This window comes from Rhincodon typus, chromosome 12 (assembly GCF_021869965.1).
Source record: "Rhincodon typus isolate 14 chromosome 12, sRhiTyp1.1, whole genome shotgun sequence".
Taxonomy (NCBI): Eukaryota; Metazoa; Chordata; class Chondrichthyes; order Orectolobiformes; family Rhincodontidae; genus Rhincodon; species Rhincodon typus.
The window spans coordinates 59,049,644-59,076,438 of NC_063343.1; the positions used below are offsets into that span (position 1 = coordinate 59,049,644).

Consider the following 26,795-nt stretch of genomic DNA (forward strand, 5'->3'; position numbering starts at 1 on the left):
AAGTATAATTCACCAACAACAAGAGAAGCAATTTTGAAGATTTCTTGACTTATTAACCACAAATGTTTGGAAATGTAGATTAATGCAAATTAAAACATCATTTCAGCAGGGAGATCAGCTCAAAAGAGAAGCATCTCTTTGCCCTCCAAAGGGGATATTCAATATTAAATGTTTACATGGCATGAAGGATGACTCTAGTAGAGTTTGGTATTTCTCAGTAAGATGCATCTTATTAAAACTGGGCATGGGGGTGGGATAGAGTTTGAATGTCTTCATGATGCGCTTAGCTGACAACTTACAGGAAGGGAGCAGTGAATTTGAAAACATTGTCATAAATGAACTTGAAGCAGAATTACATATTGGAATTCAGCTTCGAGAGATTTTAAGTTCATCAGACTGAAATCAGGAAGAATGCGTCGAGAGTTGCCTTGCATCATCACTCTTATTTGGAAAATGCCTTTCCCACTGAACTTAGTCAAAGAGGAGCCACACAAAAAGATACGGCCGCTTCCAAAATGGAGGAAACATTAGGTCTAATCTGAATTAGCTGATCACCTAAATGAAGCCAAATGCCAGTTCTGCATTCTTAAAATTGAGAACAGCCACAAAAACTCCCAAAAGGTGGAAAAATATTATTTGGGCAAAAACATTGAAAGAACTCAAGATAGAAAGTTTGAAAGTTCTATCAGTGGGAGATACCAAGAACATGGAACACATTGTTTTTAATGATGCTTCTTATGCAAATATCTGAGATGGATTCTCAAGTCCAGGAGATATATAATTTCTTTTCGTAAATGTTGCCTTTTAGCTTGAAAACTTTAAAAGAAGGGGTCAGGAGGGATGCAAAAAGTATCTTAATTTAGAAACAAGTCACTCACCATCCTGACTTGGAAATATATCGCTGCTCCTTCACTGTCACTGGGTCAAAGTCCTGGAATTCCCTCCCTAATAGCATTGTGGGTCAACCCACAGCAGGAGGACTGCAGCGGTTCAAGAAGGCAGCTCACCACCTCCTTCTCGAGGGCAACTAGGAATGGGCAATAAATTCTGGCTAGCCAGCAAAACCCACATCCCACAAATGAAGAACGAGAAAAAAAGGAACAAGTTCTAAAACCTATGAGAAATACTGGAAAAGAGATGTGTGAAATTCTAGTGTACGGTTTTTCGTGTAAAAAAAAATCTCAAAGAACAAAGGGGAATCTGTTAACATGAGGGGTGACCTTATAGAGGTTTATAACATCATGAGGAGCATGAATAGGGTGAATAGCCAAGGTCTTTTTCTGGTAGGGGAGTCTAAAATCAGAGGGCATAGGTTTAAGGTGAGAGCAGAAGGATTTAAAAGAGACTTGAGGGACAACTTTTTCATGCAGATGGTGGTGCGTGAGGAAGTGGAGGAGGCTGGCACAATTAAAACATTTAAAAAGCATCTGGATGGGTACATGAATAAGAAGGATTTCGTATAATCCCTACAGTATGGGAGCAGGTCATTTGGCCCATCGAGTCCACCAACCCTCCGAAGAGTAACCCACCCAGCCCAATCACCCCACCCTATCCCTGTAACCCTGTATTTTCCCAGGGCTACTTCACCTAGCCTATACATCTCCAGACACCAAGGGCAATTTAGCGTAGCTAATCCACCTAACCTGCACATCTTTGGATTGTGAGGGGAAACCAGAGAACTGGAGGAAACCTACACAGACACGGTGAGAACGTGCAAACTTCAAGCTGACGGTCGCTTAGGGTGGAACTGAACCCAGTTCCCAGATGCTGTGATGCAGCAGTGCTAACCACAGAGCCACCGTGCTGCCCTAGAGGGGTTTTAGAGGGATATGGGCCAAATACTGGCAAATGGAACTAGATCAGTTCAGGATGTCTGGTCAGCATGGACGAGTTGGACTAAAAAGGTCTATTTTCATGTTGTATAATTCTGATTCTAGTAGGATGTGGCAGCAATGGCCAACACCAAATGGAATTAGTGAACAGGCAATGGTTATATATTAATTGAAGGATAATTAGGGAAGCAATTGACTTGAGTGTACATATGGAAAATAAGGGAGTGCTTGTGTTTATGCTGGCTCTCTGCAAGAGACCAAATGGCCTTCTGAGTTGTAACTGTTACATGACACTTTGGGGACAGAGTACATATGCACAAAACTTTTCCCAGACTACATCTGTGATATGCTATTCAATAAAAAGAGTTCAAATCTAGAGCTCTGCCTTTTTATTCTAGAGGACAGTTTGTTCATTTGCACAATAGCTTACGTCAGCCTGTGAGTTGTTCATTTAAACATTTAAATAAAAACTGACACCGAAGACTGCAAGCTGAAAGAATTATTGAAAGTTGCAGAGATTTGTATTAGATGAAACATTACACACTGAACTGTTTCACATGTTCTATATATACAAAAATAAAATGATTGGTTGGCCTGTTCTGCAAAACAAAATACCGGTTCACTTCAAGCAGCATGCAATATTAAGACACTCAGAATCCACAGATTATTTTGCAAATGTAACAAATTATTTTAAAAAAGGCTTATCTTGTAAGAAATAAAGTCAGAAAATACTGGAAAGATAAAATTGCTGACATAGAATTTAATATAAACCAGTGTCCAGCTCAACACTGACGTCAAATTGCTGCATTCAGCTTGTCACATCCCTGTTTAATTAGATCACTTGTGGAAACACATGAATGGCTCAATATACTTGCATAAAATGTCCAATAGCCTTTGAAATATATTAAACTGAATAAATATCACAACCCGGCATTGTTAATAATCATGTACTTCCTTGGAGCTCTTTATATCCTGTTCTGCAACTAGGATGTGGAGCGGAGACACACACAAACACACAAACACACACACAGTCAAGACAGTGACAACAACAGGAGACACCTTCAAAGCTGTGGCTAATCTCTTCGTCCAGGATGATAGGCTTTGCCCTTGGAAGATACTGTACTTTGTGCCTTCAAGCAGAATCTACAGTCTTGGTGTGACAACGGCAGAATTCCCTACGATTAATCTTGCTATTTAACCAAGTATTCAACAGATTATGCATGAAACATTTTATTAAATTTATTCACAGGATGTGGGTGTTTATTGCACGTTCCTCACTGCCCTTGAGAAGTTGAAGGTAAGCTGCCTTCTTAAATAACTGCAGTCCATACAGGATAGGGACACCAGCAGTGGTCAGGAAGGGAATTTGACCGAGTGATTTAACTTTCCCTTTCCATGTGATTTTGTGAAGCTTATTTTTCTTCCTTTTATAGGGGCAATTCATTTGCCTGAGTGAAATGCAATACTTTCATCAAGGTAGTCGCATGAAAACCTGTTCCCTCGAACTGACACATTTACTCTATGTTGACTATTTATCCTGTACTGCTTTCCAATCGTCAGCAAACATTTTTTATTCCTCATCCTCCGTGTGCAAAAATCTTAAAACCATTGTCTTCATAGCACTTCTCCCAACATTATATGCATCCTGGTTAAATGATTACTTTCACCTCATTTTGCAAGACGAATATTCAGATCACAGTCTTTATCAAGGGTGTAAGACAATAAAGAAAGAGAAGCAGATCAGAAAAGGTGGAGGCATAGCCCTGTCAATAAAGGATGACATTGATATAATGATGAAAGATTAACTTAGCTTCTGAGATCAAGATGTAGGATCAATTTGGGTAGAGATCAGAAATAGTAGTGAGAAGTTGCTTGTGGAGTGGTACATAGGCCCCATAATGATACTAGCAATGCATCATAGGGTATGCAGGAAAAATAATAGGGGCTTGTGAGAAAGGTACAGTCAAAATCGTATGATTTTAATGTACATATTGATTGGACAAATAAAATTAGCAAAGAAAGCCTGGGGTGATGAGATCACGGCATATTTTGGGAGAGTTTCTTAAAGGATCATATTCTGGAATCAGCCAGAGAGCAGGCCTTGCTAGATCTGGTAATGAGCGTGAGACAGGACCAATCAGTGACCTCACCACAAAGGTATACCTGGGTAGTGGTGATCATAACATGTTTGAACTATTGAAGAATGGATCTAAAACTAGTTTTCAAAAAACTTAATTAAGGGTAACTTTGGATTGGTATCAGAGCTGGTTGAAGCAAACTGGCATATTAGGTTATCAGTGCAGACGCCGCAGCAGATATTTAAGGAGGTATTTCAGAACATTCATAATAGAAATATTCCAGTAAACAAGTACAAACTCCATTTGAATAACACCCTATTTCTGGCTAAATAGACAAGTAAAAGACAGTACTAAATAATTGAAAGAAAAACTACATAAACCCACAAAGATAACAGTGTGGAGCTGGAAGAACACAGCAAGTCCAGACCCAAAACGTCAACTTTCCTGCTCCTCTGATGCTGTCTGGCCTGCTGTGTTCCTCCAGCTCCACACTTATCTCTGACTCCAGCATCTGCAGTTCTTACTATCTCTAGACCTATAAAGATGAGTGATTACACAGAATATTTAAACACAGCAAAGAATAACAAAAAAGATTAATAAAGGAGGGAGAAATTAGAGTACAATTAAAAAAACTAGCTAGTAATATAATAAGGTATCACACATTTCTACAGGTATATAGCAGGGAAAAAAGTAGAGTATGCATTGGTCCTCTATAATATTTGAGGTATTAATAATTGAGAAACTGGAAACGGCAGATGAATTGAACAGCTATTTTGTATCTGTCTTCACTTATAGAGGACAATTAACTTCCTTGAAATAACAGTCAGTCAGGCGTTAAAAGGTAGAAGGAACTTAAAACAATTGCATTCTCCAGGAAAGGTGTCTCAGAAAACGATTAGAGCTGAAAGCTGGCAACTCCCAGGTTTTGATGGACTTCACCACAGTGTCTTAATGTAAGTGGCTGTTGAAATAATAGATGAAATAAAATTGTAACTTTTTCAAAATTCTCTAGACTCTAGAAAGGACCCTTCAGATTAGAAAATACCAAATGTGACTCCTTAATTCAAGAACGGGGAAAAACAGAAGACAGGAAACTACAGGCCAGTTAGATTAATATCGGTAATGAAGAAAATTGTAAAATGTATTAAGGAGAACTTAACCGAACAAAAATAAAATCTCAGAATCGACATTGTTTTGTGAAATGGAAATAATGACCAACTAATCTACTATAGCTTTTTGAGGAAGTAAGTGGCAATATGAGTAACGGGGAACCTGTGGGTGTGCTGCACTTAAAATTTCAAGAAAGCATTTGACAACGTACCATATTGATGATTACCATGCAAACTAGGAACTCACGACATGAGGGCAACAATTTGGGGATGAGGTTCGGTTCACAGGAGATATAAATGGGTCATTTTCATACTGGCAAGATGTCATGAGTGAAGTATCACAGGATCAGTGCTAGGGCCTTGAATTTTTACAACTTATATTAAATGACTTTTGGCGTAGCACGGTGGCTCAGTGCTTAGCACTGTTGCCTCACAGCACCAGGGACCTGGGTTCATTTTCACCCTCAGGCAACTGTCTGGAGTTTGCACATTCTCCCCATATCTGCATGGGTTTCCTCCAGGTGCTCCAGTTTCCTCCGACAGTTCAAAAAGATGTGCAGGTCGGGTGGATCGGCCATGGGAAATGCAGGGTTATAGAAAAGGGTAGGGGGAGGGAGTAGGTCTGGGTGGGATGCTCTTCGGATGGGCAGTGTGGATTTGATGGGCTGAATGGTCTGCTTCCACACTGTGAAGATTCTATAATTTGGATGAAAAAACAAAATGTACGATTACAATATTTCCTATTGACACAACGATAGGAAAGTAAGTTGTAAAGAGGCTATAAAGAATCTGCAAAGAGATATATAAATGTTAAGCTATTGGGCAAGAATTTGGCAGACGAACATAGGAAAATGTGAACTTTTATATTTTGGTAGGAAGAATAGAAAAGCAGCTTATAATGGAAAGAGGAAATTGCGGAGCTCTGGGGTATAGCAGGATCTGGATGTCCTAGGACATGCCTCACAATGTTAGCATACAGGTACAACAAGTGATTAAGATGACAAATGAAATGGTGTCATTTAGAACATAAGAACTAGGAGCAGGAGTAGGCCATCTGGCCCCTCGAGCCTGCCCCGCCATTTAATAAGATCATGGCTGATCTTTTTGAGACTCAGCTCCACTTACCCCCGCCCACTCACCATAACCCTTAATTCCCTTACTGTTCAAAAATTTATCTAGCCTTGCCTTAAAAACATTCAGCGAGGTAGCTTCAACCCCTTCACTGGGCAGGGAATTCCACAGATTCACAACCCTTTGGGTGAAGAAGTTCCTCCTGACCTCAGTCCTACATCTGCTTCCCTTTATTTTGAGGCGATGCCCTCTAGTCCTAGTTTCACCTGCTAGCGGAAACAACCTCCCTGCCATCACTTTAAGATTACGAAGGGAATCGATATGTTTCTATAAGATCACCCCTCATTCTTCTGAATTCCAATGAGTATAATCCCAGTCTACTCAGTCTCTCCTCATAATCCAAACCTCTCAACTGCAAGAAGAATGATTAAAGTTTTGTTGCAGTTATACAGAGCATTGGTAAGGTTAGATCTGGAGCACTATGTACAATTTTGGTTTCTTTATTTAATAAAGGAAGTAAATGCATTAGAGGCAGTTCAGAGAAAGTTCATTCAACTGATATCTGGGGCGAGAGGGTTATCTTAAGAATAAATGCTGGACATGCTGAGCCTGCATTCATTCAAGCTCAGAGGAATCACAGGTGATTTTACTGAGTCACATAAGATGCTGAGAGGACTTGACAAGGTGAATGTTAAAAGGTTATTTCCAACTGTGGGAGAGACTAGAAATATAGGACACAGTTTAAAAATCAGGGATCTTCTTTTTAAGATGGAGATGAGAAATGTTTCGAGAGAGTTAAGTGAATTTGGAATTCTCTTCCTCCGAGAACAGTGGCAGCAGATTAACTGAACGCTTTAGACAGTGCTAGATACATAGCAGACTCACAAGGGAATCAAGGGTTACTGAGGGGGTCACAGGACCGTACTGGGAATTTGGAGTTGAGGCCACAATTAGATCTACCGTAATCTTAGTGAATGGCAGAGCATGCTCAAGGAGACAAATGGCCAACTTCTACCCTAATTCGTGCTTATGTATGTTTATATGTTCATTCTGTCATCCATAACAGCATTCAGCTACTGCATTCATGCATTATGAAATTAGTTTTCTAAATATGCTAGCTAATCTTCTTTCAAAAGCCCCCAGATTCCTCCCTCAATTCCATTTTGTCACATCCCCAAAGTAACTGTTTCCACTTAGATCTTGGATACCTTATAAAGCACTGAGGTGCTTCATTGTATGAAATGTGCTATGCAAACAACAATTATTATTGAAGAAATACGCAAGATGCTCAGGATTTTCCTTGCCAAAAAAGGAACTGCTGGGGTATCCAAATGCGCTGCACAGATTCTTAATCTAGTATAGAAGAAATAGCTAACACATCTCCGGATGATCCTAGCTCTCTGTATGCCTGTTTAAAAAGAATGATTAAAAATAACAAATTTTATAAACGTGATAATAAGTCACTCACCTAGGACCAGGAAAACCCACCAGAGCCAGTACTGACCATCAAAGTATCCAGGAAAGTAAGTAGAGAACTGAAACACAAAATTTTATTTTTATACAAGTCCACAGACGTAAAAGAACATACAGCTTTAAAACTTTAATGAGTGCAGTGCCATCTCTGTATCAGCAATAAAAAGTAATTTACATGGTACATAGACAGCATTATTTACACTAAGTAGAGACAGAAAATAATCTCACCTATTTACCTTCTCTCTCTATAGATACCTACAATCTTCCAATATTGCAAATTCAATATTAATATTCAATTCTATTGCTACGATGTTTCCTTCACTACAAAGCGACCATGTTTCAAAAGCACTTTATTGGCTGCAAAATACTTTGGGATGTCCGGAGATCCTGAATGATGCAACGAAGGTCTTTATTTTTCTGACCACACAGGGAGATTTTCCTATTTATGTCAAAGACAAAAAAGAAAACTCACGACTCTAGCCTAAACAACAGAATGACTTTGAAAACCGTGAAAGCCTGTAAACCACGGCTGCACAGATCCAAAATCTGTGTTGACAATATTGCAGATGATTGGTAAAGAAACTGTTTGCACTTGATGTTGCCAGGAGCAGCACATGGTTCAGTACATTTGCTGCTTTCATTACTTCAGAGTTCGTTTTATTTTGTAAGGTTACTTGTTAGATTTCAGAAAATAAATCGAAGTTTTGCTGCTTAAAAAAAAAGACATTTTCTCAAAGCTTTTCTTGAGCTCATTTGGACAATCCACTAGAAATGCTTGTATAAAGGAAAAACAACATTTAAAGTGCATGAGTATAACATTGTTATCCTTTTACATTGGTATTGCTTGCAAATTTTCCTGTGAAGTGCAGGCAAAGAGCTTCAACAAAATTTGCCTTTTTCAGCAGTACTCAAGTTCTGTATTACCAAGAGCTATTTGTATACATAAATCTAATCTTGATTTATATGAAATCAGAACTGATTGCTAGTAATACTGCAAGCGTTGGTCTTACTTGTAGAAAATTTGAGTACGTGTGTGCTAGTTATCGAAGATTGTGCAAACTCTCAAGGCCACAGTGACTTGCTGTTGCTATAGAAATGTAGGAGTAAAACTTCAGGTCTGCTTATAGGAGGAGAAGGAACTCATTAAAACACATTTGAATTAGATCACACTTATGGCAGCAAGCTGAGATTTTCTTCTGTCAATTTATGTTTTTAAAATGATTTCGGACCTTTCAAATTCTTAAAAACATTTGAATACCTCAAGGCACTGCAAGAACTGGAATTACAATTTACAGAATGCATCCTTTGATTGCAATAGCTTCTTTCATCTCATGAACACACCACTATAATGAATCTAGTTACATAACATTATCAAAACTATGCTTACATCTATGTTGAAACACTACTATTAAATGGAAAATAGTTAGCATGGTGTAAGATTGACAATATCGCTTGAGGCAATGGGTAAAATGTATTCTTTTGTCATTATGTAGCAGCATAACCCTGATCATATAGCATCAGTTGGCTCAATGATCACAAAACCCAATGAGAATTTAGAACTGTTGCTAAGGAGCATAAAACTCCATTTCAACTCATTTCAGGTTTGGAAGCAGCTTACTTTTTTTGGACGTGGGAGTCAACACGAGATGTACAAGGACTTCACTCACCCGGACAATTAGGATCCATTTTATCAGTGAGAGGCCAAATCCAGAAATGGCCCCATACCGACCAGCAGCTGAAGTGGTCAAACAAAATGATAAGAAGAAACCAATCCAGTTGAACAGGAATGCCACTAGGAAACACAGGTAAATAATGTTTTAATTAAAACCATGACTTTCCTTAATACTTGTGATTCCTATAACATTTTCAGATTTCTCCTCAACTAACACCTTCCTAAAGTTAAAAAAACCACAGTCTTTGGGCATGCAGATTTTTAAATATCTCTGGTTGAAGTTTTAAAACAATCAGTCAATCACTTGAACACAGAAGGAGGCAGGGCATCAGATCTAGCCACCAGTCTATCTTAACCTTACCAGGTTCCAGATTGAAATTTAGGGAACAGGGTTAATACATAATGGGAGGGCTGGCTGTGAAATTTCCAGTAATTATACGTATATGGAGGAATTTCAGAATGCCACTTGGAACCTGCTACTCTAATGGGAGGGATAGGTCATTCAGCGTCAATGCTGGCTCATATTGGAAAAATAAGTCCATTTTGTAGATGCCACATTGCTTGCACTGAGTCCTAATTACTCCCCCAGAATGCATATATAGGTGCCATTTACATTCAGAGCAATAGCGGTGAAGGATTTCCAAAATTTTACCAGCACAACTTTTTCAAAGTTGAGCAGGCCATCGTGGCAAGAGAAACAAGTAGAGATTTCATGTTGGGCAAAACGAAAGCAGAGACTCTTCAGACTGGAGTCCCAATTCAAATTCCAGCCTGCTCGTACATTTTAGAAGCAGGACTTTGAGGCCTCCGATTTTAAACTCACTCACAGTAACTTGTGCACATTGGAACTGCAGGAAAGGATCACGTACATTTCAGGTAAGGAAGTTCTAAAGACTTGAGGGGAGATGGTGATACAGTGCTAATGTCATTGAACTAGTAACCATAAGATGATGCTTTGGGGATACGAGTTCAGATCCCACCATGGCAAGTATTGAGATAAAATTCAATTAATAAAACTGGAATAGAAGCTAGTCTTAATAATGGCAATCATGAAATGGTCATTGATTGCTGTAAAGACTCATAGTTCCTTAATGTCCTTTAAGGATGGAAATCCACCACCTTTATCTGGTGCGGCCTACATGTGACTCCAGACCCACAGCAATACAGTTGACACTTACTTGTCCTTTGAAATGGCCTAGAAAGCCATTCAGTTCCAAGGCAAATATTGACAAGTAACAAATTGCTGGTCTTACCAGTAATGCCCACATCCCATGAAAGAAAAGAAAAAGAAATCACACGGGGGAATTGGTGAAATGCCATTAATTCAGAAGTTCGAAATGTCAATTAATGTTCAGATCTAATCTCCTTTTATATTATCAATACTCAAAATTAAAGGAGTTGCTAACTCAAATTAAACATAGATATTCTTTTAAAACATCTTCCAGAGGTTAGCACCAAATTATAAAAGGTACCACAAAAAAACACGAAATGGCAAAGGACAAAGCTTTTATCTGTTGATATGCAACATATTTACTGGAGCTCCACATTATATTTACATATTTGCAGCTTAATTTTTGTTTGAACAAATGCCTGCCTTCCGATTAGTATACAATTCTCAAAAGCTAATTTTAGAATGAATGCAATTTTAAGATAATCCTTACTGAAGAATGTCAGCATGAATATACCATCATTCCCTATCCTGAGCTGATCTGCATCATCAATGTCATCCCTTCCTGAAAAATCATCATCCTGTTTGGACAAAAAGAAATAAATTTTAGATTTGCTTCTTTTGGAAAGATGAAAATATGCAAACAGGATAACCACATTCAGCATCTTGAAATTTTGAACAGAATGCTAGCAAAGAAATCACATTATCAAATTGAAATCTAATACTATTTATAACCCTGAGCCTTAACCTACTTTTCAACCTTTAGCTTTTCCTTCCTTTATAAGTTTAATACCATTCCCCTTTACATTATTGATGTGGAACCTAATTCTAGCTAAACATGCTCTCTCTAGGGGTATCTGCATCCACATTATGTCCCTTATCCCAACTGTCAATATATCATTCAAGGCTCATGGCTACTTGCTCCTCTTGCAGCAAAGTACTGATTACTACTCAATTTCCACATTGCATCTTCTCTCCTTCCCCTTCCTCTGCACCTCGCACTCATTTTCATAGCACAGCTCAAAGGCTTCCCTTCTTCAATCACTGTCCTTGTAAAGATTTCAGGGGTGACTATTAGTTTACTGAAAAATGTTCACTGCACTTGCTTCTTACTTTCATGTCATCTCGAATAGTTGCTATATCCACCTGTTAATACTCATACCTCTCTGTCTACCCTTTGATTAAACACTTTGGACCCTTTCACCTGGGGCACGACTTTTCAAAATGTATTCTTTCACAGCATATGCATGTCACTGGCTAGGCCAGAATTTGCCAGCCATCACTAATTGCCCTCAAGATGGTGGCAAGCTGCTTTTTGAACAACTGCAATCCATGTAATGTACCTTAACTCTTTAGTCATTCGTGACTTTTTCTATCAAGAGGAGTTTTTGTTTCTTAAGGGTGGAAACTGGTTTTGAACAATATGCGGTTCGCATAATTTTACAAAGTTTCCTGTGCACAATCTTAGCCTCATTGCATCGTAGAAAGCTTTGCCTAAATTTAGAATCTTACTTTGCATTTCTTCCTTTTAACTGGTTAATTAAACTGATCATATGATCATTAAATTTGATTCAGTGATGGTGATGCCATTGAAAGTCAAGGTTATTTTCTCTCCCATTGGAGATGGTCATTGCCATAAAACAGGCTGGCAATATGTAACCAGTGGGGCTCCCACAGGAATCAGTGCTGGGACTGTAATTGTTTACAATATATATTAAAACTTGCAGGAAGGAAGCGATGTACTGTAGCCAAATTTACAGATGGCACAAAAATAGGTGGAAAGGCAAGTTGCAAGAGGGATACAAAGAAAGATTACAGGAAGATATTGTTAGGTTAAATAAGTGGGCAAAAGGTTGGCAAATGGAGTATAATGTGGGAAAAAATGAAATTGTTCATTTTGGAAGGGAGAGCAAAAGTATTAGTTAAATGGAGAAAACAGCAGAAAGCTGCAACACAAAGGGACTAGTGCGTACGTGTGTACAAAACAAAGCTGGCACACAGGTGCAGCAGATAAGCAGGAAGAAGAATGGACTGTTAGCCTTTATTTCAAGGGGGTTGGAATATAACATTAGGGAAGTCTTACTGCAACCACACAAGGTGCTGACAAGGCCACATCTGAAGTACTGTGAGCAGTTTTGGTCCTCTTATTTAAGGGAAGATATGTTTCATTGGAGGCAGTTCACAGAAGGTTCACTAGGATGATTCCCGGTACACAGGGAGGTCTTATGAGCAAAAGCTAAACAGGTTGGGACTCTCCTCACCAGAGTTTAAAAGAATGTAAGGTGATCTCATTAAAACATACAGGATTCTTCTCAGGCTTGACAGGTTAAATACTGAGAAGATGCTCCCCTCACGGGAAAGTCTCGGACCCAGAGGGCACAGTCTCAGAATAAAGGACCGCCAATTTAACACTGAGATGAGGAGGAATTTCTTCTCTCAGAGAGCTGAGTGCCTTAGGAACTCCACACAAGGTAGAGCTGTATTTATCCTGTATATATTTAAGGCTGAGATAGATGGATTCTTGATCAGCAGGGTAATCAAGAGCTATACGGAAAATGCAGGAAAGTGGATGTGAGGAATGTTAGATCAGCCATGATCCTGTTGAATAGCTGTAGCAAGATCAATGGACTGAACAGCTACTCCTGTTTCCACTTCTTTTGGTCTTATCTGGTTTAACAACACAATCATTAAATACTTTATTCAACAAAAAACTACAGACAGCAATACGTTCATTTAAAATTGGAAGATCAGCCGAACATGAAACTAAAAATGATTTCAGCTTTTAAGACTGCTATAGACTGTAGCAGTATATGTTAAGCTATTGAATCCCTTTAGTATACATTAGGCTATTTGAGATTCATTTCCTTTGGAGCTGATTTAGACTTGCAAGGATAAGCCTGTGCTCAGGTCAATAATGGATCTTTTGCAAATTACATAAAATGGCCTGGCACTATATTTCAGGAGTGGCACCATGGATCTACAACTGCAGCGACTGAGAACGAAGTGATAGTACATTTCTGTTTGTTCTCTCTCTTTCCACACCCCACACCAATCCCACAGTTTGCTTATATGTTCATTAATGCACCATATAAAGAGACCCTGAGTAAAAGACCAGAAAGAATTTTTATTTGATTCCTTGTCTACACTATGAGCTAAATATAACTCTTCCTACAATTGTATACAGTACTTCCATTTTCAAAACTACACACTGGCACAACTGATGTTTCAAAGGTCACAAAAGATAATGTAAAATTAAAGTTAATACCAAGAAATAAACCTGTCAGCTGTAATTCATCACCAAGAACTTAACAGAAGAGATGGTCAGGCACTTAATACCAACAAGTCTGGCATGACATTTTTTATTTTGTGGAATGTGGGCATCACCGGCTGGCCAGCATTTATTGCCTATCCTTTATTGCCCTTGAGAAGATGGTGATGAGCTGTTTTCTTGAATTTCTGCAGTCCATGAGCTGTAAATAATCCCACAATACCATTAGGGAGGTAATTCCAAGATTTTGATGCACAACACTGAACAGTGATCTATTTCCAAGTCAGGATGGCAAGCGGCTTGGAAAGGAACTTGCTGATGGTGTTCCCTGTATCTGCTGCCCGTCCTTCTAGATGGAACTGGTTGTGGGTTTGGAAGGTGCTATCAAAGGATCTTTGGCAAATTTCTTTGGCAGTATATCTAGTAGATCGTACACGCTGCTGCTAATGAGCATCGGTGGTGGAGGTGGTACATGCTTGTCGTTGCGATGGTGCCAATCAAGCGGGCTGTTTTCCCCTGGATGATATCAAATTGAGTGCTGTTGGAGCTACACCTGTCCAGGCAAGTGGAGATTATTCCATTACACTCCTGACTTGGACCTTGCAGGTGCCAGACAGGCTCTGGAGAGTCAAGAGGGGAGTTACTTGCTGCAGTATTCCTAGCCTCTGACCCAATCTTGTAGCTACTGTAATTATATGGTGAGACCAGTTGAGGATCCCCCAGGATGTTGATAATGGGGGTTTCAGTAATAACAACACCAATGAATATCAAGGGGCAGTGGTCAGATTGTCTCTTATTGGAGATTGGAGTGATGTTAATGTTACTCTCTCATTTAAGAATTTGTGAATTAACGTGCTTTGTTTTTCAATGCATCCTAGTTAATTTCTGATGTTTGAATTTCAAAAAGACCAGCTTCGATCCATTAATAATCTACGGTATCACCATGCACAGAATTGGAATTCCAGACAATTACAATAAGGTCATTGCCAATATAATGAAATGCCAAAGCATCGGAAGTTTAATAACAAGATGTAGCACAAAGTTATAAATATTACTGGGGAGGAGATGGCATGGTGTTAATGTCACTAGACTAGCAAACTAGATCAATATTCTCGGGCAACTGGTTCAAAAACCATCATGGCAGATTGTGAAATGTGAACTCAATAAAACTGGATTAAAAAACCTAGCCTAATGGTGACCACATACCATTGTGGATTGTTGAAAAAAAAAAATTCGGGTTCACTATTGTCCTTCAGGGAAGCAAATCTGCCATTCTTACTTGGTCTGGCCTACGTCAGACTTCAGACTCTCAGTAGTTACGCCGTTTTGGCAATTAGGGATGGATCATAAATGCCGCTATAAGGTGAGCATGTCTCTCATTTAGGAAGCACAATACTCAACTCCATTAACAGCTATCCAAAAACACAGTGTTTCATGATGTAACATTATATGTTTTCATAAGGACAGTTATCTTAGGAAGCTATTAATTGAGTTTGCCTTTGCTTGCAGATCGTTTAGAATTTTGCTGCTCAATTCCGTAACAGTGTCTTGTAATATTTGTGCTGTTGGATGAATTCTAACCTTCCTAGCTAATTAATTCTGTCTGAATAGAACCATCAGGGACTTGTGTGATGAGACAATATTCACTGCCACAAAATTTAATTGGATGAGCTTTAAATAAATGCATAATTTCCAGGGAGACTGAAATTCAATTTAACGATCCCAGCAGGAAGAGATTTAACTGTTAGTGATGGAAGTAAAGCCAATATTGACTCAATCGGCAACTGATCAATAATACAGTAACAATGCCAGCTGCTACTTTAATGATTCAGCATTTTACTTCAAAATGGTCAGACCTAATCCATGCATTTTAATGTGTGGAATAAAGCAAAGCAGAGGTAAAATGGTTACTAAAATTAATCAACACTTCCACACAGTTAACCAATCTTCTAGGTCCTCAAATTGTCATAAAACGTTTCTTGAATGTGTAATGCTATAAGAGGACCCCGAAGCTAAATTAGAGCATGGAAAAGTGAAGCGCAAAACTCATTTATTGATTTTGTGGGAAAAATAGATTGCTTTTCTGCATTATTTTGTATTGTCACTTAAACACAATACTCATCAAAATTTCACTGCAACTGAGAAAAACCTACCGTATGTGTATAGATTAGAAGCAAAGCAAAGTTAACAACTTCCTTAATGTTACCATTGAGATAAACAATGCTATTTGCATGCGTTTAAAAATGTTAGTTTTCAAATGCTGAAAATATCAGCTACAGCACTAAAATTATAAGTATTTTGAATCACATTGTGACACATTCCCAGCATTTGGGTTTCATGGCTACAAGACAGTTGGAGAATCTACAATTAAGTATGGCTAGTATTTTCTCAGAACAAAAACCAAACTTTTCTAGCATTTTACAGAAGGAGGGGAAAATATAATTGACTGTCTGAATGGAACACATGGATTTGAATGTAGTGGTTTAGTGGGCACACGTTTTGAAAACTAAGAATAGGTGCCTGTTGTTATTAGAATTGTGCGCAATTGGGGCATCATATTAATGAAATTGCAGAGGGCTCCTTCTCAAAGTAAAACCATTTTAACTTAAAGCAATGGTAAAGCTAGAACACAGTAAATGAGGTTGGGAGGTATGTTATTGTCTATAGGAGACTATGAAAAATAGATTAGTAGTAAGCTAATGCGTTAATCAGCCCTTTACATATCTTGTATATAGTGGTCCAGCTGCAGTATATCTTGTGCATACAAGTGTAGGTTAGATTCTCACCCTTCCAGAAACCAGAGGCAAGGTTGCTTCCACTTTCGTTCGTTCAGCTTCGTCATAAGAAGGGAGTGTGGTTGCCACACTGTAGGATGGAGGCTTTGGAAATGCAGGATCCTCTTTGTAATCAAAATAAGCTGGAGAAAAATATGAAACATTAGAAATTAAGGCCCAATTTAAAGGTATTTCCTTTTGCTTTTCATGCAGAACAGCACTTTTTTTTTATAAACCTCGTACATATTAATAGGATGGGAGACAAAAGTTACTCTAAATCTCGGTTTAGTACAATGAGCTATGTGGTCAAAAGATGTTCACAGCCATTATTACTTTGATTTTCTCTTCAGTTACACAACCGCAAATTTCTTTTCATTAAGATACTATATAGATTACACCAGAATTTTCATCTGCTTCACAAGAAAATCCAAAGTTTGCCCTGTGCTGAATATTTTGGAAAAGAGTTAGCCAGAGGCAGCCTGGGAACAAACACTTTATGCTGCATTCTCTCTTCAGTAATAGATGGAAACATGACGTAGAGGTGATGGCCAGAAATGCTCCAAAAACAATCATAAGACCCAATGTATTATCTTGATTTGCCACTGCAACTATTCTAATAAATCATGTGCTACAAACACCCTGTCCATCAACACCTATGCTTACAATGATCGAGTCAGGATTGTAATGCTCCAACATGTAACTACCCTTAGAGGGCCTCAGGGAGCTACGGAATTTTAACAATGTTAAAATACAGAAGTTCTCCCCATTTAGTCTATAGAGCTCCATGGCCTTCAGGTACAAGCACTTTCAAAATCAGTGAGGAACATGCAGGATTTATAAAGGAATATTCAGGATTTAGGAACAAATTACAAATTTCCTGGCAGACCAGGTGGCATCTAACTTAGTACGTTATATGAGACAGCACTGGCTTTGATCACGAAAAGATTCATGCAACGTTAGAAAGGTGGAGAGATTTAAGCACAGGATGATGTCGTATTGGGAGCAATCACGAAAGCACACCCTTCCCATTTGACTCTGCAAAACCTTTGTCACTATCTGGAAGCATGTGTCAAAATTGGGAGAAATTAATACAAAATAGTCAAGCAATTTCTGACATAGCCACACAGGATACAGGTGAGGCTAGTGATTAGAAAGGCAAATGTGATAGTATATATTTTGAAGGGAATGGGATAACGTAGAAATTTTACTACAGCTGTACATAGTATTGGCAAGACTACACCACAAGTACTGAGAAAAAGTTCACTTTTCCGATTTAAGCAAATTGTTTTATGAGCCCTGTATTCACTGGAGCCTATATGATATTAAGGAAGCATTTAAGGAGGTGACTTAGCAGAGTTGATGTTAAAAGCATGTTTCTGTTAGCAGGAGAAATAATAACTAGGTCCATTTTAAATACAAGGGGTCCTCATTAGAGAGGAGACGATCTTTTTTGAAAGCTGGTGTCTGTGGAATTCTTCCCCAGAGGCAGTGGAGATAAAGCCAGTGAATATTTTTAAGGCAGAGGTAGATAGAATCTTGACTAACAAAGGAGTTAAAGGGTCCAGTATGTAGCCAGAATTGGCAGTTCGGGCCATAACTGGATCAGCCATGATTTATTGAGTAGTAGATTGTACTGACTGCTTTTTATGCTCTTAATTTGTGTGCTCACTAAACCATACTTTAAAACTTATGTTCCAACTCTTCCATCATCATTTCTAGGTATATACACTCCAGGCCCCATGAAGTATTCTGGTATCATGCCAAATATGGGCAAGAAAACCTCAGTGATTACTACCTACTATCCAACCTCAGCTCAGTAAACCTTCCTGTTCCTCAAATTTGGAAGTAACACAAAGGTTAACAAGGGAATAGATTGTACATTGTGTGGGGAACTTCAAAAAGTAGCTCAGTAACACCAATATTAATTGACCCTGATGGTCTTTAAGGATTTAATTGCCTGGCTGTACCACAGGTGGTGAGCAAAGCTACACTAATTACTTGTGCTTGATCATATTCGTAGGAGTTATTGTCACTTCTTTGCATAATCTTTCATGAAACCAAGTCCTATCCTCACAGAATACATCTTCCATCCTGTTTTGTGGCAATATCACTACGTTAAATGGGATAGATTGAGAACACAGCTGTCAGCTCAAAAATGGTGATCCATAATTTGCTGTGGACCATCAACAGCACAATCGTTAACAATCGAGACAGAGGACCAACCCTCAATTAATTGAGAGAATTTAAGGAAGGATGCCAAGAACAGCACCAGATATACCTGCCAATGAGATGTCAACTTAATGAGGCTACAACATAAGATTACATGCATCCCAAAAAGTAGCAGAATGTGAGAGTTAAGCAATCTCATAATCAAAGCATCAGATAAAAGCTCGATGGTCCTACCAACTCCAGGATTTGATTGGTGTTGGACAACTAAACAAGTAATCAGAGGAGAACGCTCCACAAAATTTCCCCATTCTCAATGAAGTACCCAGCATGCCAGTGCAAAAGAAAAAGCTGAAGTATTTGCAACCATCTTCAGCCTGAATTGCCGACAGATGATCAATCTCAAACTCATCATTTCCCATGTATCATGGATCTTAGCCTTTAGTCAATTTAGCTTTCCTGCTCCTGTGATGCTGCTTGGCCTGCTGTGATCCAGCTCTACACCTTGTTATCTCAATTTACTCCATACAATATCAAGAAATGGCATAGGCTCCAGATACAAAAGCTATAGGCACTTGCCCCACATCTAAATGGCATCTTAGAAAATTGCCCAAGAATGGTGTGTACACAAAAACAGTTGGACAAATTCAACTAAGCTAATCATTGCTTGAACAGTCCACTCTCAACAGTAAAGCAATGGAAAGGGTCAAAGGGCCAAAAGGCCAAAAGTTTCATCAAATAGCACTTGCTTAGCAGTAACTTGCTAACCTATGCTCAGTTTACGTGACTCAGTTTGTGTCCTCATTATTAAAACCTTAGTTTAAGCATGAACAAAGGAGGCGAACTCCAGTAGAGAAGTGAGGGTGACTGCCCTTGAAATCGAAGTCACATTTAACCAAGTGTGGCATTGAGAAGCCCCAGCAAAATTAGAGTTGATGGGGACCAAAACAGAAACTGGAGAAACTCAGCAGGTCTGGCAGTATCTGTGATGAGAAAACAAATTTAAACAGTTGAGTCCAGTGACACTTCTTCAGAGCTTTGTTTTACTTTAATGGGAAATGAGGGTAGTCTCACAGATGGATGGAGTCACACCTAACACAAAGGAAGATGCTTGTGCTTGTTGGAGATCAGTTATCACATCTCCAGGCTATCACTGCAGGATTGCCTCAGGGTAGTACCCCAGGGCCAACCGAGGTCTTCAGGTCCTTCATAACGTCAGAAGTGGACATATTTGCTAATGATTGCACAATGTTCAGCACCATTCACAATTGTCTAAATTTGTGTCTAAAGTCACGTCCAAATACAGCAAGGCACTGGACAATATCCAGGTTTAGGCTGACCCAAATGACAAGTAATAACTGCACCATGCAAGCGTCAGGTGATGGCCATAACCAACAGAGAGATAATCATCCATCCCTTGACATTTGATGATATAAGCACTGCTGATTCCCCCACTATCAACATCCTGAAGTTTACCACTGGCCAGAAACTGAACTGGGCCATTCAAGTAAGTATTGTGACTATAACAGCAGATCAGAGGCTAGGAATCCTGTGACAAGTAACTCATTTCTTGAATTCCCAAAGCCTATCTGCCATATCCCCTACTTACCTAGATGAATGCAGCCCCAAGAGCACTCAAGAAATTTGCGACCATCCAGCACAAAACAGCCAACTTGACTAGCACCACATCCACAAACATTTACTCCCTCCACCACTGATGCATAGTAGCAGCAATGTACCATCTATCAGATACACTGCAGAAAGTCGCCAAGCCAAGTTAAGACAGTACCACCCAAACCCATGACCACAACCATTTATAAAGACAAGATACCATGTCAATACGATCACCTACAAATTCCCCTCCAAGCCAGTCACGATCCTGACCTAGAATACATCAGTGTTTCTGGGTCAAAATCCTGGAACTCCTTCCCTACTGGTATTGTGGATGTACCTACACCAAATGGACTGCAGTACACCTTGCCAAGCTCATTTACTGTTCATATACACTTCATTCAAATCCCGCCTCACTCTTATCCAATTTTTCCTCACAAAATAATCCATTCATTCCAAGCCTCAATCTAGTAAATCTCCATTGAATCATCTCCAAAGCAAATACCGTAAGGAGACCAAAAGTGCACACGGTAGTTGAGATATGGTGGCACCAATGCCATGTAGAAGCAGAGCATCCTTTTGTGTACGATTATTCTCATAACATAGGACAGCGTCCCATTAGTCTCCTTGAAGATGTGCAGTACGTTCTTATCTACTTTTTGTGATTCACGCATAGAACACCTAGATATTTATTTAAAAAGGCAAGGAGACATAAAACAGGTAACAATAGACCACTTATCATCAGCTTAAGATCTGCTCTTGGGAAAATGTTAGTGTCGATTATGAAGGGTGATACACTACAGCATTTCAAAATATATAAACTAATCAAAGAGTGTTGGTATGGGTCCATGAAGGGGAAATTTAGTACAATTTTTTAAGGTGGTAACAAGCATGATAAATAAAGGGGAAGCCACAAATGTAACATACTTGAATTTCCAGAAGGTGTTTGATAAAGCTACCACAGGTTACGCAAGTTAAAAACCTATGCTGCTGGAGGTAGCATGGATAGAGGACTTCACAAACAAATAGAAGATAAGAGGGTATTTTCAGGATAGCAACCTGCAACTATTGAAGAGCCATAGGGATCATTCACAATTACTGACAACATATATATTGATGACTTGTATGAGGAAAGTGAATGTACTAAAGCCAAGTTTGTGGATGACAAAAATAACAGGAAGGCACGTGGTGAGCATGATAAAGTCTGCAGAGGGATATAGAGATGTTAAGCAAGTGGGTAAAAACTTGACAGATGGAATATAATGTGGAAAAATGTGAGGTCATGCACTTCGGCAGAAACAATAGAGGAGCTGGATATTATTTAAATGAAGAAAGGCTGCAAAAAGCTACAGCAGAGGATTTGATGGTCCATATGCATAAATCACGAAATGCTAGCATACAAATTCAGCAAGTAATAGGGAAGGCAAATGGAATATGGGCTTTTATTTCAAAGGGAATGGAGTACCGAAATTGCAAAGTCCTCTAGTTAGACAACAGCTGGAATACTGGGACGAATTTTGATCCCTTTACTTAAGGGGAGATATATTGGCAATGGATGCACTTCAGAGAAGGTTCATGAGGTTGATCTTAAGTATGGAGGGATTGTCTAACGACGAGAGGTAGAGTCAGCCTATACTCATCAGAATTTTGAAGAACGAGACGTTTTTTGAAATATATAAGATTCTTAGGCAATTTAATAGACTAGATGAGGAGAGGTCATTTTCCTTTGTGGGTGTCTTGTACCTGATGGTATTATCTTATGAGTAAAAGGTCTCCATGTTAGGACAGAGATAAGGAGGAACATTTTCTTTGAGGGAAGTGAATCTGTTAAGCTTTATCACAGATGGCTACAGAAGTTGCTCATTAACTATATACAAGGCTGAGATAGATAAGATTTGTCATTGGTAAGAGAATCAAGGGCTCGAGGGAAGAGGCAGGAAAGTGGAAAATAGGATTCAGATCAACTATGATCTCATTCAGAGACGGAGCACACTCAATGGGCTAATTGACCTACTTCTACTTGAATCTTATCTCTCAGCATCTCAGAATTCTGAAGTCATACGCCATTTAGGTGACACTATGCTTTTTCATTCTTCCCGCCAATGTGAAAATCTACACATTTCCCCATATTATATCTGACCTTGCTATCTGCGAATTTAGCTACTATGACGTAAATTGTAAAATGTTGAGATCATAGCAGAGACCATGCAGGACTCCACTTGACACATGCTGATCATCAAACAATGACCGTTTATGCACATTCTATTTATTGTCAGGCAACCAGCCAATCTTCTATCTTATTAGTACACAGATTAGAATTAGGAGGCGAGTACAAAAGGATGGAAGTTAGAAGAAAATATGCAGCAGTCTCTGAATTGCTCACAAGCAGTGGATAATTGAGCATTGTGCTATTGCAGAGGAAGTTATCAGTAACATTGACATTGGTAAATAAAAGTAGTTTTTTTTTTGTAGGCTAATTTAAGTTCTAACATCTTTCAGCCACAATTAAATTCCGGATTCAGGATGAGAGACAGCCCTTTTGTTGTCCGAATTCCTTTTTAACTGTTTTGTAGTTCTGAGTGCAAGAGGGGATCTTTATCTGCATCACAGGAATAACCAGGGGACAGCTTTCAATGATGACCATTGCAGTTGGCCAACACTCAGTCCCAGGCAGGCACACAGGAGCAATTAGTCCTACAGGTCCACTCCAGTAGAGTTGAGACTGGCTTTTTAACCCCCATCCTTATGTAATCTTCCAAGGCGAAAAACTCAAATTATGTCTTTAGGACCTAATCCCACAGGAAGTGGCTTGCTGTTGAGCTGGAGGCAGCAAGAGCGATGAGGTGGGGGTGGGTGGGGGGAGCAGGGGTTGGGGTAGAAGAGAAGAATAGTCATCAGCCCTTCATTCTAAGATCCTCAGACAGTACCTTCCATACCCACGAACACTTCCATCTAGATGGACAAGGGCAGCAGATATATGAGAACACCACAAGTTCCTGCAAGTTCCCCTCCAACCCACTCACCATCCTGGCTTGGAAATATATCGCTGTTCTTTCACTGTCGCTGGGTCAAAATCCTGGAATTCCTTCCCTAATGGCATTGTGGGTCAACCTACAGCAGATGAACTGCAGCAGTTCAAGAAAGCAGCTCACTACCATCTTCTCAATGGCAAGAACGGATGGGCAATAAATGCTGGCCAGCTAGCAACACCCGCATCCACAAAATTAATTTTAAAAATTCTCTTTGCCTTCACATAGAACTTTGTCAGGAAGTCACTGAATTTAAATTCACATTTTTTCCTTTCAAAAACATATTTGGGAATTAAAAGTAAAAGAAATCTATGACTACTGTAGGGTTCTGATCCTTCATCAGCACATTTTTCCTTTTCAGACTAAATGCAAAACTCAATCATATTGTGATTGCTGCTACCTAAGGGTGTCTTAATAAACTGAGGTCATGAATTAATCTGTCACATCATACAATGCCATGTATATATAATCCTGTCTCTGGTTGCTGCTCAAAGAAATTATTTCAAGAACATTCTATGAACTCCTCATCCTGGTTGTGACTGCCAATTTGATTTTTTATTTAGTATGTGGATTAAAGCCACCAATGGCTATTACTGTCCTTTTATCACAACTACACAATATTTCTTATTTACTTAATTCTACATTGTGCTTACTATTAGGGGGCCTATAAACCACTCCCACTAGTGACTTCTTCCCCCATTTTTAATTGTTGCTCAAATGCCAGCCTTGATTAACAATTAAACTCCTCCACGTTTACCTAGCTTCCTATGCCATTTCAATATCACATACCAGTCAACATTCAGAGCTCACTTCTCATCATCCAGCAGCCATATATCTGTAATGGCTATCAGATTTATTCTTATTTATTTCAAAGCGCATTATCAATTTCCTTCTTTTGTTTTAAATGTTGTGTATTCAGCTAAATAACCTTACTTTTGTTTTTATGTTATCTTCTTAACATCTAGTACTGATTGTTGTGATTGAAAAACTTCAACAGACAGAGCTGTAGTATTAAACCAGGGTGACAGCAGGCCTGTTGCATGAAGTATCCTTGTTAGTACAGTGACACAGATGCTAGGCTTAATTGGATGTCTAATGAATCTGCAGATAACACCTACACGTAGCATGCAAGAAAAATGCAAAATCTAGTTTAGGTTCGGCAGGAAGTTGATTCTCAAGCAACTGTGCAGTTAAATAGCAAATTAAGTTCAATACTGACAAATGTGAACTATAATAGTATGTAAAGATTGGTTTGAGTAACACAACAGAACAAAAAGGAACAACAATTTGGACAATGGGGTTTTGGAAATGAAGTGACTTTGAAAATTGAGAGTTGGTTGTCATTTTAGAAGTGAAAACAATGGTGCAACACACAAATACACTTCTTCTATCTTCTGTGTCCAAAACAAAACGGATATGCATCTAGTCAATGGTACTTTCTAACATGGAAACATACAAATATTTACGGCACTCAAGGAGGCTATTTGGCCCAAATTATCTGCACGTGACCATAATAGCTTTATGAAGATACATAATTGGGTGCAGGTTACTCTGAACATTACCTTAGAATGTAACAAGGTCATACCAAGTAATCAAGTTCTTGCCACTGGCCAGATGAAGTACAATATTTGCAAGGGGATAGCTAGAGCTCCTTCTCCTTTGCCATAAAAACTCAATTTCGGCACATGGAAACAGTAAACAGGAGCTAAACACATCATGTATGCACAGCAGCGGAAAATTAGTAAGTACACAACTTGACCTGCAATCCTTCCATCTCCTTTTCTACCCACATATCGCAGTACTCAAACAGTGGCAAATTTTGTGTTACATAAGTTAGTGACTCATTTTTGTGGTTTTCTAGACTATGTTGCTTGCAAATGCATAGGAGGAATCGACAAAGAAAATGAATTGAACACAAATTCACAGTTTTTACATTCGTTTGTTTTAACATATTTTGCCTTATCCTTTCTGAAATGGTAATGACTTTAGATGTTAATTTGGAATCTGGATTTGCAGGAAATTTGATACTTTTATACTGTTTGGAATCACAGACACATCATGATTCTCTATGATAGGCTGAAAGACTGTTATTTTAGGCAACAAAAACAGAAATTGCTAGAGAAACTTTGGAGGAGGATCAATGGACCTGAAACACTGACTCTGCTTTCTGTCCACAGATGCTGCCAGACCTGCTGAGTTTCTCCAGCAATTTCTGTTTTTCTAGCATTCCAAGTTTTTATTATTATTTTATGTCTCTATTCCAAGGAAATAGGATATCCAAGTCGCACAATTTAGGGGGAAAAAAATCTTCCTTAAATACTGTCATGAAGATCAGACAAATTGCCTGGGAAAATTGCCCAGATATGTCCTGTACCACAAAAAGCAGGACAAATCCCACTTGGCTAATTATCATCCCACCAGTCTGTCCTTGATAGCTTCAGCATTGGTCCAAACATGCACAAAAGAGCAAACTCAAGAGGTGACAGATGCAGAAGTGGCAGCATTTGAGCAAGTCTGGAAACAGGAGCCCTAGCAAAACTGCCGCCAATGGGAATTTAGGGAATATTCCCCACCGGCTGCATTCATACCAAGCACAAAGGAAGATGCTTATGATTGCTGGTGATCAATTCATTAAGTCTCAGGACATCGCTACAAGAGTTCTTCAGGATAATATCCTAGGCTCAATCACCATCAACTTCTTCAATGACCTTACTTCCATCTTAAAGTCTGAAGTGTGATTAGTCATTGATGATTGTGCAATATTCAGTCCCATTTTCAACTCCTCAGATCCTAAAACAGCCCACATTCATAACAGCTGGACAATACTCAGAGTTAGGTTGATAAATACCAAGTAACATTTGCACTGCACAACTGCTTGGCAACAGCAATCTCCAAAAGCAAATTCGACCACTAAAACAAAGCTACTTTCACAGAATTGTAACCAAAAACCCATTGGCTCTACCTTGAAATCTAAATTACCAATTTATAATAAAACATTACACATCTTTGTCACAGCATTTTGGGGAGGAATTACCATTCACTACAAAGTGAACTGGGCCAGCCACAGAAAGATGCCAAATATTGCAGCAAAGAACTCATCTCCTTACTTACTAAAGCCTGTGCATCATTTACAAATTCATGAATGTGACAGAATACATTCTCCTTGTTTGGATAATTACAGCTCTAACAATACAAGTTTGAAACCATCCAATCAGAACCGTCCACATGATTGACAGTGTACAGTGGCAGCAACTCAAAAGATCCTTCGACAGCACTTTCCAAACCCACTGCCTCAATCACCTTGAATGAGAAGGGCAGGTTACAGATGGGAACGTATCTTCAAAATCTCTTCCAAACCACACACCGTCGTGACATGGAACTAAAACTGCTAGTCCATCATAGTCACAGGCTCACATGCTTGATGTCACGGTTAAGACACTTCTCAAATCACCCAAAAATCAGAATTTTTTCTTTTAAAGTTCAATTGTGCTGCCAAGTGATCTAATCTGATATATATAGTTTCGGGCAGGAAAGAAAGATAAAC

At 38.9% G+C, this 26,795-nt stretch overlaps 1 protein-coding gene across 1 annotated transcript in view; it reads right to left on the reverse strand.

The window, feature by feature from the left end:
• The window catches only part of LOC109917733 (NEDD4 family-interacting protein 1), a 44,889-nt gene that overhangs the window by 3,468 nt on the left and 14,626 nt on the right, over window positions 1-26,795 (reverse strand). Inside the window, exons 3-6 of the mRNA XM_048603459.1 lie at window positions 16,458-16,588; window positions 10,897-10,984; window positions 9,231-9,355; window positions 7,559-7,625 (exon numbers count right to left, since the gene is read on the reverse strand). Of these exons, the coding sequence (XP_048459416.1) occupies window positions 7,559-7,625; window positions 9,231-9,355; window positions 10,897-10,984; window positions 16,458-16,588 (411 nt within the window). The remainder of the gene's footprint in view (window positions 1-7,558; window positions 7,626-9,230; window positions 9,356-10,896; window positions 10,985-16,457; window positions 16,589-26,795) is intronic.